Here is a 20,417-nt window from a genome sequence, read left to right as displayed (position 1 = left end):
CTCATTGACAAAAACATGGAGCTGGTTCCACTGGAGTATAATATGGGTGTCATGGTATGACATCCTTGGACTTGGTTTGTGTTTTTGTATTAACCGTTCTTAGGTCTATGGTTTCCTTTATTGTTAATTAGTTCCACCTGTCCCTTATGCCTCCATGTCTCCTTGCCACACCTGTTCTCAGTTCCTGTGATTACCTGCCTTCTCCCTGTATATTAGTTGGTCTGTGTTCCTTGTTCCCCGCTGGTTCCTCCGTCACTATTCCTCATTCACTACCCCTGTTTATGCTCAGTTTTGCTACGTTACAGAACTATGTACACATGTAAGTTTTTGGCTCAACTCATGTTTGTACTTGTTGGATTATGTTACGTTTTGGAGACCTTTAATTAAAGAAAAGTCTTCCTCTCATCATGCGCCTGCCAAGCTCTTATCTGCACTTTGGTCCGATCCAAAACAAGAACGTGATAATGGGATTCAAATGACATTTAATTGTCAAAGATGACACCAAGGTTAAAAATAGACAAAAGTGAATATAAAGTGTGACTTAGTGGGCTGCTACAGGAAAACAGAAAAGTAGCAGTTTAAAACTAATTGCTTCAAAGGTTATCTGGGTGTTTGTGATTTGATTATTGATTTTTACATCAGGTCAATAGTTTTCAACATTAGTGTTGCAGAAGACATTGACTCAATATTAAAGGCCATCATGATTAATGTCCATCCATTAAAGTAGAATGTGCAGGTCTGTGAAAACAGTAGCTATAATATCTATTGATATGGTTCTTCAACTCGATTAACTCAGTTAATCGAGAGAAAACTGAACAGAAACAAGGTGTTCTAATAAACTTTTCTCCAATACTGATCACTTTTGTTTTGACACCGTAAAAGTAAATGACAAATTTTTAGCTCATCTTTGTGCATTGCTTCCAGGACAGCTGGGTTATCTGAGCACAAGGCAATTGCCATGTATGCCAGTCTATTAATGTGTTGTAATTGTGTTATGTAGGTCTTTACATGTGTAAATGAATTCAATTTTGTGGAACATAAAACCCCGTCCCATCGTTGACGCAGGTGTCCCTTTTTTAATTTTGTCTTTCATTCTGAATAGTATTAGTGCTGGGATCTTTAGTCACTTCATGATTCGATTACGATCCATAGGCCTACGATCAACTATTGAAGTTACCTAGACCCAACCCACCCATACACAACTAACCGTCCTCGGAGATTAAATATCTCGGACCAAAAAATTTAGCTAGACAATTTACTAAATAAAAAAATAAATGGTGCCACCAGCTCTGAAGAGACAGGTCGTGGTAATGTTATAATTAGGTCCTTCCTGTGATATTTGAATTGGTGTTAATTTTGTAGCAGTGGTGCATGTATGCAAATTATGTATGCTATGGTGTCAAACACAAAGTAAGGTGATGCTGGAGCACTGTTTACCTTACATGGCAACAGCAAACAAATTGAAGCCATGGTAGTTTACCTGAACCTAAAGGATTTTTTCTTATGAAAATGGGGTCATGTGCAGTAATGACTTGTGGTAGGCAGCAATCAGTGCTCGAGATAAAAAAAAAAGGTTTTCTGACAAGTAGTCATCAGAAAAACCTGAAGAACCACTGATTTGTCACTCAAAACAAGCAATTTATCAAATATTCAATTTGTTTTTGGTTGTTTTTCAAAACCATGTCAATTCTAAGAATAACACTTAAAAATCTGTTATTTCTTACGCTTCATGAAAGTTCACAATATTACACTCAACTCCTTCAACATGCTTTGATTTTGTTTGGTCATAATTTCTGCTGGCAACTTAGGAGTTTCAACCTCTATCTCATCTCCTTTCATCTAAAACTGGACTGCAATATGCAAAAAGTGCACGTGTCCAACCTATTAATGAACAGTTTAAAAAGGGGTATTGACTTGCTACGTTTTATGCAGATAAAACAGCCTCTTAATCTTTGGTTTAACTAAGATGCTCAGTGAGAACAGAAAAAAACATTTATTTGACATTGTGACATACATTGCTGTGACAGAACATTAAATGTGGGTGGGGAATTGATCCATGTGCAGTTGAATTTCATAGTTTCTTTTTGTAATTCTGTTTGAAGTTGTGTAACAGTTTCTACCTGCGCTTTACTGCCTAAAGCTGGATTTGCAATTCACCTGGCAAACATTAGGGGTTTCCTCCATAAAATATACAAGCACCTAATGTTACTCCCACTGCTGTGCTCATTTTTTTAAAGTCAATGAAAATTGTTAATTGCATCATGGCAAAAAGCAAATAAAACCTGGAACCTTCCCTTGTTTTCTTTCTCTGCAACCTGAGATTTAGGCCTAAGGATGGAAAAGGATAAATAATAGATTTACTGAACTTATACAGTGCTTTTGTTGTCATAATTAAAGAGCTTTTCCATAACAAGTTACTTACACTCATCCACACTCACAACATTCATAAACCAATACAGGGTATAGATAAACTTGAGGTTCAGCATCTTGGAAAATTTACACTTCAACATGTGGCGGAGGGAAATGAAATCAAACTCACAAATTTCTAGTTGGCAGATCACCACATTTCCCACTGAGTCCTAGTCTTAGTGTCCCAAATCATCCGGTGTGCCTTTGACAATGCCATAATTGGGAATCATTACTGTAAGGGGTAGAGCACTTCGATCATTCCAGTTTGATATTAATGACCAGGGTTTGGGCATAAAAGGATTAACACTGTATGATAAATGTTATTTAATGGTGTTACAGCATAGGTAAAAGAGAACTACTAGGCATTTTAAAGTATGATAACCTTTTACTAAGAAATCCACGGTATCAATATTCATTCAAAATTCTAAATAAACATGCATATTAAGAACCAATTGGTTTTATTTAAAGCAGAACAGCAGCAGTTATGCCTACAGCTGCTAAAATAATATAGCCACTTGGTTTTTACATTTATAATAATTATCTACAGTCATCTTCAATAAATTTGAATATTATTTAAAAGTGCATTTATTTCAGGAACTCAATTTACTAACTGAAACGCATATATGAATTACGCACACCGTGATATTTTAAAGCCGTTTTTTCTTTTAATTGTGATGATTTCTACTTATAGCTAATGAAAACAGATGAATATTAAATCAGACCAATTGAAACACCATTTTTGATACAGAAATGTGTTCTTAATTAAAATAATTTTTCTTATCTGCTTAAAGGTTGTTCTTTTCAAAAGGTACCTTTTAATCTGACAAACGAGCCTTATTAGAACGCATATTTAAATGTATTGCATGTCACTGACTAGCAATTATTGTTGTTTTTATTTTGATACATATACAGTAGGTGAAAATACAGAACCACCAGCTAAATTTAGTAGTAGCTTTCAAGGGTTTGCTCAAGTGCTGGGCAATAAAATCAAATCTATAATTTATCCAGAATCAGAAAATTTGAATAACGATAAAAGGTAAAGGTAGGCTTTAAACATCAATAAGACAGATAATACATATAGAATATCTGGCATTACGTGGGGTCATCATTAAAGCATCTTTACAAGATGTAGAGCAGATTGCAAACAGTAGTGTGAACCCGATTCGCATTATTTTTATGGTTGTCAAACATAAATAATCAAACATATTTGCACTCTAAAACAGTACTGCAGGTTTTGTGCATCAATGCATTGCTTGCTTGAGAAAGGGTCAATAATCCATTAAGTCCTACAATTCTTATGGTAGTCTTGTGAGAGATATAACAGATCATTTTAGCATTTTTGAAACCTTACTATTTTAAAGCTTTGGCATGATTACTGGTAACTGGCCCATGCCTAGTGACAGCATAGTTGGAGTATTGATCGGCCTTAGGATGAAGGTAGAAGGAACGTTGCTTGAAAAGGAAATAATTGTTTTTATTTGAAACAACTTCAAGAAAATTGAGAGAATATTTAAAACTAGAGATACAATATCTAAGCTAGAGATACACCCAAGGTGTGCATAGCAGGGCTAAAAACATGCCAACAAAAGACTACATCATAATGTTATGAGTACTGCGAAAATCTTCCAGAATCAAAGTTTTTTTTTTTTTTTTGTGACACCTTTCTATTTTTAAAAACTGGTTATGAGTGATTGCTACCTTTTTATTTAATTTTAAAAAGCAGTCATGCATGATGGAGTCCTTCTGTGTGTTGGCTTAATTTTCTTCACTTTGTGTATGCCCTCTATCTACTTCAGTGCCCAGGTGCTTGACCTAGTTGTAACTGCAGAGAGGTGGGAGCTGTTGGAACGTGACATCAACCCATTATCTTGTTGCTGTTACATTTTCAGAGCACCTGCCAAGCAGCAGGAAGTCTCACACTTAGACCTTGCTTTACCTTTTGTTTACCAACTCTTGTTGCAATATCGGCATATTTTTGCTCAGGGTAAACCTATAAATATTTCACAAGCAATCTTTGTATTTAGATGGACAAGAGAAAGGATGGCATTTGAGAGCTTATGCTGCGAGGTCAGGATGCCATGAGGGAAGCGTTAATGCGCCAGACATTGTATTACACTTGTTTAAAAATACTCGCAAGGGCATCAGAGGTGTGAATTAATGTGTTGTTTGCATGACACTGGCTGTTTGACTGATTAAGTTATCACTGTAGTAAAAACATTAACCACAACATTCCATATTTGAATGTGGCTGCTGGGTTTTACAGGTAGATATTGGAGTTGTAAAGCAAATGCAACGAGTTGTTCCTCTGACCTGATTTCCTGTGACAGGAGTTACTCGAGCATCCAGACTTACATTACACCAGCTCCTCAGTTTATCACCGATTCCTTTTAAATCTCGCTCTGCTGCTCTTCTGCTTTCCCTTTCATTACAAAGTGAACCTCACTAGTCCCTCTTGCTATTTTATTCCATCTCCTTATGCTCATGTTTGACAACACTGGTGAAACAGTGGCTTTAGATTATCCCACAGAAGACTAAACTTGTTATATTGCCTCTAGACACACAAGCACCAAATGTGAATCTCCAGCCAGATGACTGCACGCCCAGTTATGTAATTTTACTCTCATTCATCTCCCCTTCTCAATCAATTTATCAGTCTTTATTTATAAAGCTCTTTTCATAATTAACAAGGTCAACACAAAGTGCTTAACTTTTAAACAAGATGCACCACAACTACAACAAAAAGCCAGCAAATAATGAGAAAAAAAAAACATGTTAAAATGTAAAAAAAAAAAAATAAATCTACCAAAATGCGTAGTTAACAGAGGTGGCATAGTTTTGAGGGACAGGGAATATTAAATAGTGGTAATAACAAGAAGAGAAAAACAGTAGATAGATCCTGATGAGTGTTTAAACTAAGATCACAGACACTAATTATTAAAATAAAATCTAGTTTTATTTAAAACAATTGGCATAGACATGTATTAATCAAAGCAATACAGCAAAATTAATACAGTTGAAACCAGATTTTTTTTACACACACACACACACACACACACACACACACACACACTGTATAAAGAGACAATTTTTTTCTCTCTCTCAGACATTGAATCAGAATTAACCTGTTTTTCTCATGGTCTGTGGTTGAATCGGACCAAAATGGAGACAAGCACTGGGCAGCAGCATAATGAGAGCAACTCTTTTAATCAAAAGGGTTTTCAAAAGCAGTACAAAATAGTTTCCCAAAAACTTGCATGAGTTGAACCAAAACTTACATAAATTCTCTCAAGAGAAAATGTAGCACCAACAGAACTTAAACAGGGTTGTGAACGAGAGGAACCAGCGAGGACCAATGAAAACCAGAGAGCTTATAAACTGAGGGAAGTGGAGTATGGACCAATGAGACAGGAAGGCAGGTAATCATAGAAAACATGAATCAGGTGTGGACCAGGCTGCAGGGAACTGAGGTAATATGAATGGTTGCTATAGGTGACCGGACTGGAAGACAAAGGGACACAAGAGAAACTAGACTATGAAATAACCAAAGGAAAAACTGAGTGTAATACACCCTTAATTAAATTAGAATTAACAGGAAAGTAAAATAAATAGAAAAATTGACCAGGACATATTGATCTATTGATGACCAATTATATCTAAATTGAGTTTGATTGATTTCACTAAAAAGTACTTCTGCATCAGGACAAAACTCTCTAGAGACTCATTATCAGCTTAGAAGGATTTCAAGCCTGTAAAATGTCCATTCTGGTGCTGAGCTTGACTCAACCATATATTATCTATTTAAGTTTATTACATATTTTCCCACCGTTCTGATTTTTTTCTGATTTACATTTTGATGCTCTTTCAACTTATGCAAGTGCTCTTTTTAATGCCAAAAGAACCTATTCATAAAAGCATATTCAACCCAACCTTAAAGCACACAGTCATAGAGATAACCCTACTGACACATAAGCAGTGAAAGCTCACAGTTCACATTGTTGGCTTTCACACTAGGGCTGCAAAATATGTCTTCCCAGTATCATTGTCTCTGGAATGCAATGTTTGGTAGTTATTATCTTTGCAGGAATCAAACATTCCTACTTCACATGCCAATAATACAGGTCCTTCTCAAAATATTAGCATATTGTGATAAAGTTCATTATTTTCCATAATGTCATGATGAAAATTTAACATTCATATATTTTAGATTCATTGCACACTAACTGAAATATTTCAGGTCTTTTATTGTCTTAATACGGATGATTGTGGGATACAGCTCATGAAAACCCAAAATTCATATCTCACAAAATTAGCATATTTCATCCGACCAATAAAAGAAAAGTGTTTTTAATACAAAAAATGTCAACCTTCAAATAATCATGTACAGTTATGCACTCAATACTTGGTCGGGAATCCTTTTGCAGAAATGACTGCTTCAATGCGGCGTGGCATGGAGGCAATCAGCCTGTGGCACTGCTGAGGTCTTATGGAGGCCCAGGATGCTTCGATAGCGGCCTTTAGCTCATCCAGAGTGTTGGGTCTTGAGTCTCTCAACGTTCTCTTCACAATATCCCACAGATTCTCTATGGGGTTCAGGTCAGGAGAGTTGGCAGGCCAATTGAGCACAGTGATACCATGGTCAGTAAACCATTTACCAGTGGTTTTGGCACTGTGAGCAGGTGCCAGGTTGTGCTGAAAAATGAAATCTTCATCTCCATAAAGCTTTTCAGCAGATGGAAGCATGAAGTGCTCCAAAATCTCCTGATAGCTAGCTGCATTGACCCTGCCCTTGATAAAACACAGTGGACCAACACCAGCAGCTGACATGGCACCCCAGACCATCACTGACTGTGGGTACTTGACACTGGACTTCTGGCATTTTGGCATTTCCTTCTCCCCAGTCTTCCTCCAGACTCTGGCACCTTGATTTCCGAATGACATGCAGAATTTGCTTTCATCCGAAAAAAGTACTTTGGACCACTGAGCAACAGTCCAGTGCTGCTTCTCTGTAGCCCAGGTCAGGCGCTTCTGCCGCTGTTTCTGGTTCAAAAGTGGCTTGACCTGGGGAATGCGGCACCTGTAGCCCATTTCCTGCACACGCCTGTGCACGGTGGCTCTGGATGTTTCTACTCCAGACTCAGTCCACTGCTTCCGCAGGTCCCCCAAGGTCTGGAATCGGCCCTTCTCCACAATCTTCCTCAGGGTCCGGTCACCTCTTCTCGTTGTGCAGCGTTTTCTGCCACACTTTTTCCTTCCCACAGACTTCCCACTGAGGTGCCTTGATACAGCACTCTGGGAACAGCCTATTCGTTCAGAAATTTCTTTCTGTGTCTTACCCTCTTGCTTGAGGGTGTCAATAGGGGCCTTCTGGACAGCAGTCAGGTCGGCAGTCTTACCCATGATTGGGGTTTTGAGTGATGAACCAGGCTGGGAGTTTTAAAGGCCTCAGGAATCTTTTGCAGGTGTTTAGAGTTAACTCGTTGATTCAGATGATTAGGTTCATAGCTCGTTTAGAGACCCTTTTAATGATATGCTAATTTTGTGAGATATGAATTTTGGGTTTTCATGAGCTGTATGCCAAAATCATCCGTATTAAGACAATAAAAGACCTGAAATATTTCAGTTAGTGTGCAATGAATCTAAAATATATGAATGTTAAATTTTCATCATGACATTATGGAAAATAATGAACTTTATCACAATATGCTAATATTTTGAGAAGGACCTGTATATGTAACCTGCAGTAGATCCCTCACCTGACTTAGACGATGCTATAGGTCAAAGAGATAATTGGAAGTATTGTAATTACAGCAGAAGAAGTCAGGAGCGAGTTAAATGCAGTCAAATTTATTGCAGTTGATATTGTCACGACAAAGTTTTACGATAATATCTTAATCTCATGGTTTTCTGATCTCATGCAGCCCTTCATCCCAACGATCGTGTTTGTCTTTGTGTATGTTGTGATATGTAGGTGTCAAGCTGGACCATTATGGCAGCTATACTTATACTATACTGCATAGTTAATTTCGCAGCTGTTTCCAAATCATTGTTGAGCACCTAACCAGTCATCGGGCCAAAAGCCGCACTGCAGCAGCCTCTGCTCTTTCTGTTTGTAGCTGTCTTTCTGTCAGATTTAACGCTCCACCTCTCCTGGAATCCTTCTTTCTCTTGATTATTTTTCTTTCTCTTGCTCCCCCTACTGTATCTTCTTCCATTTTCCGTTCTGCTATTCATGCTTGTTATTAACCCTTAGTGCTACCTATCTCTCCTGATACAAAGCACATTGAATGATTACACCTCTGTCTTTTTTTGGGGTTAAAATGTAGTGTGCACTAGTATAGTTTTGCAAATATGAGTGTGTATTCAGGGAAAAAGACACTAGGCGAACCGGAGTGTAAGGAGGCAAGAAACATTGCGTCATGGGGGTGTGTTGAGCGGGAGGAGGGACGTGACGCCAGTGGAACACGTGCGTTGGCTATGTCAGGGAAGACGTCGTGCAGCCCGTTATCTGGCTGTGAGGAAGAGGAGGCAGAGACAGCCACAGCTCCCTGTTGCTGACGGGCTGATCGAGAGGTTGTACTGTATGTCTGTGTGGGAATGAGCGTGTGTTTGTGTGTGTGCGTGCCAGTCTTTGACTGTGTGCATGTAGAGGCTGCCTGAGCTGCAACTGGAGCGGCTGCTGCTGCAGTTGGTGAATAATGCAGACAGGGGAACCGGAGTTTGAATAGCATGCACAGATCCAGATTAATAATGCATAGTGCCGGTTACGAGCTCTGCATTAGTAAGCTTTTCTGAGACCTGTGGCTGCCTATGATCTGCCTGACTCATTGACTTCCAACCTTCCTTTCTGCCTCCCTGACCAACGCAGAAATGTCTCACTACCATTTCATCAAATGTTGTAAGTAGCCATTCAGAGAACCTTTCTTGTGCAACTGCTGCCGATGCTGTTGGATTTTCAATTTGATATAGTCTCTCTCTTCCACTGGTGGTCTAACTGTAATAATTCCTGTGCTTAAATGTATCATTATCATTATGCAACAAATTATGGTGATCTGCTTGTCAATAATACCACAGTCTGAACTTCCAATGAGCATTTTTGTTCCCATGGATAGTGTGTGTGCTGTAAGTGGGTGTGTGAGCGTGCTGCAGCGGAGCCGCTGCAGATGTGAAAAGTTAACCAGTGAATGCGGCAGGTAGCAGCAAAAAGAAAGAAAGAGGAAATGGAACCGCAGAGGTGCAGATCCCACGAGCGTTGGCATGTTCATGAAGCAAAGACAGACCAATGCAGAGAGATGATCATTTTATTCAGAGAGAAGGACAGATGGAGGAGACTGAGGGCTGCACTAGAGCAAAAGAGACAGAATGGCAATGATTTGAAAAAGGAGATGAAAATGGGATGAGTGACACTGAGGAATGTGTCAAAATATTGCCAAGCAGGCTTAGAGAGAAATATAGGAGGTATGGTCTGAAGTTTGAGTTCTAATGGCCAGAAAAAATGAGAAAAGAAGGGATAAATGAGTTTTATAATAAAGGTGATGCAGAGCTTAACAGTCTCCCCATTTCTTCACCTTAATCCATCCCTATTACTCTCCTCTGTAAAAATGGTTAGTTTTTCTGTGTGTCTGTATGTGCATGTCTGTGGTTTTCCTCATTACTGTATCCCGCGTCGCTGCCAGTGTTATTAGCTGGAGTCTGCATGTTCTACGTGTAATCAATAACTGATAGCCTGGAGATGGGATGGCAGAGGAAAAAATCTCATGCTTTCTCTCTCTCTCTCTGGCTCAAGGCTCTTTCCATTTCGCTCTCATTGTTTTACTTCTAATTCCTATCATCCCTACTGTCCACCTCTCATTCACATTATATTTATTAGTCCCAAGCCACTCATCCCACAACACAAATTGTCAGTGTGAGAACATTTTGTGTAGACAATATTCACATTTGAGATTTCTGCAAGAAGATTCTGGACAAAGTTTGAAATCCAGGGCAAAACATTTAGGAGTTTTGAGTCTGTATATTTTGAATTTAAAGTTTAAACAAACTCTTAATATGTTCAACATGAGAGAAAAGTCTTTCCAATAATGCAGAGGCTTTTCACACCTAGAGCTCCCAAGTTTTGGCCGTTCTTCTTTGCAAAACAGCCAAGCTCTGACAGACTGGATGACAAGCTTCTATGAACAGTAATTTCAAAGTCTTTTCACAAACCATCATCTGAATTATGGTCTGGAGTTTGACTGGGCCAATTCTAACACACAAATATGTTTTGGTCCAAACCATGTGATTCTATTGTGACTGCATGTTTGAATGTGAAGCTCTGCCCCAGTCTCATGTCTTTATCTCCAGTTGTTTCTGCATCAACTCTAACCAGCTTCACTGTCTCTGATAAAGAAAGGATCCTCACAGCTTGACTCTGCCACTTCAGTATTTCTCTGTGCGGATGCTGTTTTCAGGGTGATGTGTAGTGTTAAGTTGGCTGCCGAACATAACATTTTTCAGACAGGATAGAATAAATGTCTCATTGGTGAGCCTGTACAACGTATATTCTTGGTTTCCTGTTTGTAGCAGACAGTAAACTATAATATATATATATATTTTTTCTGTCCTGCTAAGTACAAGTGGATCCTCGGCTACTAGACTATGGCTTGGAATTCTGATATGCTAGTTATAAGATAAAGAGACAAACCAGACGATTGTGAAAAACTAGATGTTTCCACTAAAGGTTTATTTAGTTTGCATAAGCTGCAAGGCAGGCTGGATGACTCAACTCTGTCCTTTTTTCTACATATAGTAAGGACAAAAACATCTTCATAAAGCTTCCCATGCAGAGTTATAAACAACATAAACCACACTGAAGACTGTCTGCTCGTTGGTGGCTAATTGTGTAAACTAAACTCTGCTTCCATCTGCATTTGTTGGACATTCAAAATAGAAGGAGTTTATATGAGCACAGATAAGGAATACAGTTTCAGTGGTAATTTTGTTTTATCCAGCATCCATCCATTGTCTATACCCATTAATCCTTGCAGAGTTGTGGGGGGCTGGGGCCAGCCAATTTCTGGTGGGCATTGGGGTACCGCCTGGACAGGTTGCTAGTCTATCATGGGCCAACACAGGTCAAACAACCATGAATGCATACATTAATACCTGACAATTTAGAGAACCAATTAACCCAACAGCCATGTTGTTTTGGACTCCGATGTTTAAGGTTATACTACTTTCGTACATAAAAGATATTTTAGAGTTTGAGCTACAGATTATCAAATGCTGTCCAGACTCAAAAAAACTGAAATAGCTCTTTAATTTGCTGCCATTAGGAAGGTACACAGCTGATTGCTACCTTTAGCGTCCTTGTCACCATTTATTTTCTACCAAGTACCCACAAGTGGTGCTGCCACACAAAACAATTCAAAAATGGGAGAGGCTTCTTCAACTCTTTTTTGTGACACTTTTGTAATGGAGTTTTTTGCCAGCCCAACAAACAGTCTTTCTTTCTGGGTCAGCAAAACAGGGTAACTCGAAAAAAACCTCATTTCTTACTTCAAATTATGACTTTAAACATAGATACAGGGTTTCTAGCATAAAGTACTCACCTTCATTCCTGGGGCTTATAATAATAAGTTTCACTTTACTAAGTCACACACTGAAAGCTTTGTGAGACAGACTTCACTCTGATGAGAAAAAGTACCAGTTGTATGAGGCCCTAAGCAGAGGTTCGATCAGCTTTTACCACGACTTGATTATTGTCGACAATGTTATAAACAGACTTCAAACAATGTTTTGAAATGTTCAACAAGCACCTCATTACTGCATTTGTGTTTTTTTGGGGCTAATGGTCTGGGACTAAGACAGACTTTTTCCACATCATATGGCTGACGACACATCTTTTTTTCTGCATCACTCAGTGTGATAAGAAGCAAATATAATCAGAAAATTAAAGAATATTATCTTTTGTTCCTTTGCCTACTAACTTGTCAGTGTTGCTTTTAGCCTTATTAAAGGTTGTATTCAGCAGACATTTGATTTTGTTATTGTGAGATTTACTCCAAATTACAATAAAATATATATTTATTGTATTAGCACAACCTTCCTAAACAAAATCTTTCAGTTTCAGAAATGAAATGTTAAAATGTGTCCCGAGAGGAAGAACTATTATCGCATGTCTGAACTGCTGATGTTAAAACTGCAGCAGAACTATAAGCAACATCATTCAGGAAACAGGGATTTTCACATTGGGCTTTTTGGTTCATGTCCTTCCTCCTTCATGCTTCAGGCAGACATTTTTCCACTCTCCCTCTCTTGTCATCCATGCTGGGAGAGAGCATGTCTCTTGCAGAATTTATCCCACTGTGGAGTACATGTGCAAACAGCAAATGATGAACTGTGCACATCTTTGTGCAAATCTCTAATGTTTGTGAAAGATTGCTGTGATTCTGTGAAGTCCTACTCATTATGATACATCCCACTTTTTTCCCAATCCATATATTGAGGAATGTGCTGATAGACTTTGTTATATCAGTAAAAAACTGTTTATTTACAAGGACATTTCTAAAATCAGATTTTTCAGTTCAGGTAGAAAATTGTGCAGTGCTATTGCCGCATAACTGTACACAACTTTAAACTAAAACTTTGTTGTAATTATGAATATTAATATATTGTTTAATATTTAATATTAATACTTTAATATTGTTATTAAATAATATTTCGGTCTGTTAAGGGTTGTCCTGTGAATACCAGCCCAGTAAGGCAGTGGTAATAGGACAAAATCAAAAGGGTGAGCCAAGGTCTGACATTAATAAACAGCAAAACTCTGCACATATATGGAATGAATTCACACAATTTCTTAAAATGCAAGAATTTATTAACAAAAATAAGTCAACTCAAAGTCAAACATATTTCAATCAACAAACTCTTTACTATGCTAAAACAATCTAACTAAACTACCAAGCAGAATTAAAGAATAACAAAGATTAATGGACTATGTACAATATAAACAAGTTAATTAAAGATGGTTGAAAACCCTGACCAAAAGAGTGATGCAACATTACCATGCAATGTTTAAGTTTGAGAACCAAGGATTATCTTGAAAGATCTGGAAATGAAGTTAAGTTAGTCTTGGAACTAACTTAGACAATAATCAGCAAACGTTTAGACAACCCTTCACAATGCAAGATCAGATAAAATATTATTTTAATAAAATAATATTTTAAAGAAAGATTTGCAGAATAGAACCAACCTTCTGGATGACTAATTCTCAGCGGTGTTTAATTAGCAGCCTTTATTTACTAAAATAATATTTAAAGAAATATTATTTTGAATAACAACCAAATCTTTGAGAAATGGGCTTAATTGTGTTACTCAGTTATCAAGTTTAGTAAAATATTATTTAGGGAAATATTATTTTCTAGTTTGAAACTTAACCTTTTTGGGTAAATGATCTTTGCAGGCAAGCACATGTTCTTAGCTGTTAGCAGTTAAAGCTAACAAAAGAAGCTTATAACTTATCATTAGAATCAAACACATACCTTTAAAATATCATTAATGAAGGGTTAAAATGCATAAGCGAGGACGGCACGTTATGGCTGATCTTCTGTGTTTAAAATCACCCTTTAAATAAAGTTTGTCTTAACTTTAAAAAAAAACACAAACACAGAACACACAAACTGAGCACATGTGCTGAGCAGATAATCTGCTAGCACTAAGATGGCTGAGTTTCAACATAAACAAAACCAAACATCATAAAAAGAAAAATGTTTAGATTATTTCATTCTAAACTACTTCTCTCTGCCCAAAACACAACCTCTTATGTGAACCGTGTTGAGAAAAAGTTGTCTGAGGCGACGAAGTTGAAGAACGCATCCAGTAAACAAAGGGTTAACTGCAGCTGACCTCCATAGTTGGGGGGGGGGGGGGGGGGGGGGGGGGGGGGGGGGGGGGGCTCGCTCTGCTGGCCGGCCAAAACTGCATGTTAACTGCTGTAACCACGGTGAATACCGGATACACAAACAGCAATTCATTCCTACTTAACTTAGTGCATATGATCGTGTGATCGTATGACTCTTGGATCCAGTTTGAAGAGTTATGTCTGTTTGCCCGCAAAGAGACATTGTGTCCCTCCGTCCAGTTCCTCTCGGGACTTGCGTGGAAGAGGTCAGTTTGTTGCAAAACCAGGGTTTTTTTTCGGACAGTGACGTCACGGGAAGTCCTCTGTTACCCCGTTTCTGGCTGAGCTGGAAGTAGGTTAATGTGATTTATTTCAGAAAGGTTCTTATGTTGTCCCCATGGCTGGCGTCCCAACAACTTTATTTAAACACCTTTTGATTCAGTTTCAGTATTCTGTCTTTTTAGTATGGGTCCGTCAGCACAGCACATGTAGGCTTGTAATTTTATCACATTATCTTGCAAAAACTATTTACCAGCATCTTCAGGTGAACCTGAAGATTTTTTAGACAGACTGAGTTCAGTAAAATGACTTGGCTATTCCTAAATTTGAGATTTCTTCTGGTGAAGCCATTCTTTTGTTGATTTTGATGTATGCTTGGACTTTCTTTGATGCTCCACAATCCCTTTTCACCTTCAGCTTCATAATAGACCCCTGAAGGTTTAAAGACCAATCTGACTGTGGATAATTAAACACCTTAATAAAAATCCCAATTCAATGTTTAAAAACAATAACACCACACCACGATGGTTGCACCACCATGTTTCTAAGTGAGTATTCAGTTTTTTTTGTGCTGCTCTGTGTTGTTTTTATGTAACATGCCATTTACAGTTGTGGCCCGAAAAGTCAAATTTGATTTCATCAGAACATAATGCATTCTTCCGCAGAGCTTTGGGAGATTTTAACTGCCTCTTTTATATGAATAAAAGATGTTCTATCATAGAATCCTACTCCTTCATCTAGAGATATGCAGAATACAGGAAATTGTTAAGCCCATTCACAAAAAAATTCAACATTTTGGGAGAGGACCAAAGCGGATTGAAGTCAAGCCACTGCTGTTACATCCCTGACTTGCCAAGAGTCCCAAAAACAGCCCCATATCATCTGACTTGTGCATGGGTAAACTCGTGTTGGAGTTCTAGTGTGTGGTGTAGCAATTACAAACCAGTTAGAGCAATTACGCACCATCTCTGTGCTGTGCATAGATGACACGGAAATGTTTTTTGATCGCAGTGAAGTGTGCTGAAACAGAACGGATTACTGGACTTTACCATGGGTGGTAGTGGCAAAGCTTGAGAATAAAAAACGTGTGACATGCCACCAAGATGTTTAACCCTTTAGAAAGAAGGTGTTTAACCCACGACCTATACCAATAATGAACTGAGTTCCACTCCTTCCTTTGGTTTCACATTGCTGGCTTGATTTTTGAAAGCTCGGTGTTGATGTTGTCCTCTTGGCACCTTGCCTTGTCTAATAAAAATAAACTTTATTTCTGGTTAATCCATTAACCAATTAAACCATGGTATTTTAACAGGATTCTGCACACTAAATGAAGTTATTCTTTTTATGCCTTTTGCTTTATTTTTGATATCTGATCACTAAACTAATACAGTTTTCATAACCTTATGATGCAAAAATATTCTTTATTAGTTACAAATTGTGAAAGTTTAACTTTTTTCCAAAAAGTTTAACGCGTTTCACCACCCCTATTTTAAAAGTACTGGAAGACTCTTCTTCTCCTGATCCTTTGAATAATATTTGAGCAAGGGTCCTACTGTTGGGGAGTTGCAGGGTTCTCACCAGACATTTTTATGAACGTAGCGGGGGGGATGAGAAAAGATTTTCTCCTGCAGGCCCTTCATGATATGATGCTGTTAATACCCACCCTTCGAAGCTGACATGATTTTAGAAAGCTTTACTGTTAGTGGGCGCACATCAGTTGAAAGGAAGCGGGAGCAGACTCACGCATGCGCTACAGCTGACATAAAAACCACACGGAAGGAGCCCAGATGTCAGTCAAAGGGCTGAATACGCTCTTAAAAGATTTGCGTATTGGCCTAAACTTCAGCGCAGCAGTGACAATTTTCAGCGTAGAGGCCTGTGATTTATATCACCCTCACATATCTGGCTTTGATGTAGACAATGTTACTGCTGAAAAGAAGCAAAAAAGGGGGATTGTAAGAGAGAGGGAGTTGAACCGATACAAATATGATGCTGTTAAAATAATCTGAAAAGAAACTCCAATTAGCAAATGCTGTAGGTTCAGTCTTATTTTATCATTTTACATTATGTATATGCTCTGAGTCTCAAGCCAAGTTACAGTTAAAAATGGTACAGTTGAAGCAGCTGGCATCAGCAGTGCAGTAATAAGCTTTATACTCTCTCACACCCTTCTGTTTGGTGCCTGAATACAAAACAGCTTTTTTCACAGTCTAACCAGACCAGATGGCATTGATGTATTGTCCAGGAGGTGTGTGTGTGTGTGTGTGTGTGTGTGCATGTGTGTGTGTGTGTGTGTGTGTGTGTGTGTGTGTGTGCCTGTGTACTGGGGTTGAGAGGGCAGGTGTTTGAATTAACATGTAGATTCTTATCAAACAAGAAAAAAAAGCACATAAAAACCTAGTTCTTTTGTCCGTGAAGACGACCTGATAAAGATCCCTACCATACACTTTTCAGTCTGGATATAAAACAACAGCTGCATAATGTGTGCAGTGTGCTCAAAAGAACAACAGCTTCTGCTTCATGTTATCAGACATGTTCTGTTTAAGTCATTTTTGATTCTACGGGTCAGGCAGTAGTCAACTCTGGGTGGGGATTGTGAAAATAAGCTTTCCAGAAAAAATGGCAATCATGTAAATTCATGATTAAGCAAGTAGACAGTAACTTTTTTTCCTTTTAATAAATGAAATCATCATTTAAAATCACAAGCTTAGTCAGTTGAACAGAAAACTTGGACTAAAGGTTTATGGCAGACACAATGCCAGGACTGCTGCACAACAGGGACATTTTTAGAGTTGATGCAGAAGTAGGAAATAGACAAATGTGGTTGGACAACATGCTGTGCTTAAAAAATGTCCCAGATACCAAACCTTTGACCAGATGAGCAGACTGAAAGACAGAGAGATAATAGAAAATAGTTACTCCATATTCAGACACAGACAGTGAAGAGACTAAAATGCTCCAAGGAGTGAAACATAATAAAAGACGGGAACAAAGAAGCAGCAGAGAGAGCTTTATGAAAAAGAAAAGAAAATATAGCAACAGCAGGATGAAGTCGGGCAACTTAGTGAGTCACAAAGAAAAACATGACATGCACTGTCTCTGCAAAGACATCTTGATTCACGTATTTTGCTCGTCCTCTGGGCTGGCTGTGACCTGAATTTGTCAAACTTGTTGGGCTATCAGCTCCAGTTGGCACAGAGTGTATACACTGATCAAACATAGCTGTATGACCACCTGCCTAATATTAAGCTCCCATTTTGCTGCCGAGGTTTCTGTCATCAAGCTGTCAAGTAACAGATCTTTTCAGTCCTGTTTGTGGTTGGGAAACCTATAGATCAGACTTCTCAGTGCACTGAGAACTAGATACAAGAGGGTTTGAGTTGTGTTTGTCAAATCAATTCTTTGTTTTAATGTGGCAGTGCCCATAAAAGGGTGTTTTAATTAAGATCTTTCCTTTGGTCAGCAGCAGTGTTGGGCTAATCCTAATTCTTTTAAAATTACTGTATACTGTCTGTCAGGTGGCTGAAAGAAGGCTGCTCCACTTTTACCTTCCATACAGGAAAAACATATTTTCTCTGTAACCCCTATTCCAATTAAAATACAGCTGTTTTAAAACTGTAGTCAGCAAGCTAAAAGCTTCCTGGAAAGTTATTTTAAGTAAAACCAATAAGATCAGATCATACACTGTTGTTTTAAAAGTTTTGATTTCTTGAAACCTTGTCCAATACTTACCGTTTTTTTTTTTTTTTTTTGTTTCAGCACATTATGTTGAAGTTTTTCCTGGCTTCATGATCTACTGCAGAGTCTGCCAGGTTTCTCTATAATGAGATAATTCATGCTCTACCAGTCAGTGTTTATTGTGTGCTGGCTGATAAGTTTCCATAAACAGTTTTTTGCTAATTTGTTTAATGTTAACTTTAAGCAATGTTTTTTTTTTTTCCAATATGTTCGTGACTCTCTATTTTCAAAAACTTTTATGGGTGGGATCTCACTCTTAGCCCACCTAGTGTACCGACTTATGATTCAGGCAGCATGACATTCACTGGCTGCTCATAATGTGATCTGTTTAACGGAGATTATGCACAGTTAGTTGAGTTACTACACTGTTGGGATTGGGAATGCCTCACTCAACCCACCTCGGGCCAAACAGACATAAAATATCTTTCCCAGTAAATATGCTAAATGGTTGCCCACACACAACAGGCCACCTGCTGACACTAATATTTGAGCACCTAAACAATAACACAGATGTACAGCCCTGCCTAGAGGTGATCCTCACAGTGTTTCATCTCATACTAAGCATGCTTCATTAGTTCACTGTCAGACTGTTAAGTTAACACTTTGGATTGGGGTGTTTTTCTTAGTGACCTTTCCTTTTTTGTTTGTACAGCTTGCCAACAGATTTGATTTCAAATGTATTTTTTTTTTAATCTATTAACAGTTTTTTCCACACCTATCGTGTTCAATGCCTAAACATTAATTTTACTGTTTCTCCTTTTCTCTCATTTTTCATCAGGTTGTTTCCAGCTATGTAACGTTTTCCGTCAGAACATGGAGATAGACCAGTGTCTGCTGGAGTCTCTCCCGATTGGCCAGCGCCAGCGGCTAGTCAGAAGGATGCGCTGCGATCAAATAAGGGCATATTACGAAAGGGAAAAGAACCTTCTGCGGCAGCAGGGGGGAGTCAAAGTTCAAGCCCCGTCCACCCACGGCAGGAAGCACCGCATCCGCTTCAGGCACACCGATGTCATTAAAGATGCCATCATTCGACATGATGACAAAGAAGGTGCATGTGTGTCTGAGGTGTACACCTCTTGAACTTTACCACTTTTTTTCACATTACAATCACAAACTTAAATGTATTTTATTAGAATTTTCTGATAGACCAACACCAATTTACTTTTGATATGAAGTGGAAAGAAAGTTTTGTTTTTTCTATGTTCTTTTTTTTTTAAAAATGTGAAAAATGCATCTGGGAAATCCAGTGCAGCCAACTGCTTTGAGAAGTGAACTAATACGTAACAGGAGTTCACTTGCGTGTAATTAAATCTCAGTATAAATCCAGTTGTTCTGTGAAGGCCTCAGACGTTCATTAGAGAGCATTTGTGAACAAACAGCGTCATGAAGACCAAGAAACACAGCCGACAGGTCAAAAACCATTATTTAAGGACATTAATAGAAGTATTTATGGCAATTTACCACAAGCCGTGAAGGTAACATAGTAAAAATGTAGAAGAATATACTTTGGTTAGAAGGGGCAGAAATTGAACTTTTTGGACTACATTAAACATGACCCTGAACATGACAACCCCACTGTAAAACATGGTTGTGGCACCATCATAGTATATGGATACTTTTCTACTTCAGACTGGAGTGGTGGTTCATCTTCCAGCAGGACAACGACCCTAAGCGTACAACCAGAGCTACAATGTAATTGTCTTGATCAATGTCTAAATAGCTTAGAATGGTCTACTTAAAGTCCACACCCAAATCTTGTTTACAATTAGACTTCAGAATTACTGTTTTCCAAGTTTCTCCATCCCACATGACTTTACTTGAGCTATTTTGCAATGACATGCTTCAAATGACTTGCAGCTAAATTGTGAAGTGAAAAGTAGCCTTACTAACTATTGAGTCAGGGGGGGCTAAATACAATGCACACCACACCTTTCTGATTTTTATTTGAAAAATAATGAAAACAATTTATCCTTTTCCTTCCACTTTACAATACTTTATATTGGTGTATCATAAAAAAAATCCCAATAAAATATATTAAAGTTTGCCCTTGTACTTTAACATATGTGAAAAGGCTCAAGATATTTAAATACTTTTGCAAGAAACTCTATGCATTTAG

At 38.2% G+C, this 20,417-nt stretch overlaps 1 protein-coding gene across 7 annotated transcripts in view; it reads left to right on the top strand.

Annotated features, from left to right (window-relative positions):
- myo16 (myosin XVI) overlaps positions 1-20,417 on the top strand; it is a 166,435-nt gene that overhangs the window by 28,060 nt on the left and 117,958 nt on the right. For 3 of the 7 annotated variants that reach the window (XR_007038985.1, XM_047370407.1, XM_047370406.1), the window contains exons 1-2: positions 8,906-9,304; positions 19,080-19,349. Coding sequence is in view for 5 of the 7 variants with exons in the window: in XM_047370407.1 (XP_047226363.1) it covers positions 9,277-9,304; positions 19,080-19,349 (298 nt within the window). In the remaining 2 variants the exon portion in view is untranslated. Of the gene's footprint in view, positions 1-8,865; positions 9,305-19,079; positions 19,350-20,417 lie in introns of those variants that run through there. The other 4 variants (XM_047370409.1, XM_047370408.1, XM_047370410.1 and 1 more) reach the window with 3 other exon arrangements.

Source organism: Girardinichthys multiradiatus, chromosome 7 (genome assembly GCF_021462225.1).
Source record: "Girardinichthys multiradiatus isolate DD_20200921_A chromosome 7, DD_fGirMul_XY1, whole genome shotgun sequence".
Classification (NCBI taxonomy): domain Eukaryota; kingdom Metazoa; phylum Chordata; class Actinopteri; order Cyprinodontiformes; family Goodeidae; genus Girardinichthys; species Girardinichthys multiradiatus.
This window is presented reverse-complemented; position numbering and strand designations above follow the sequence as displayed.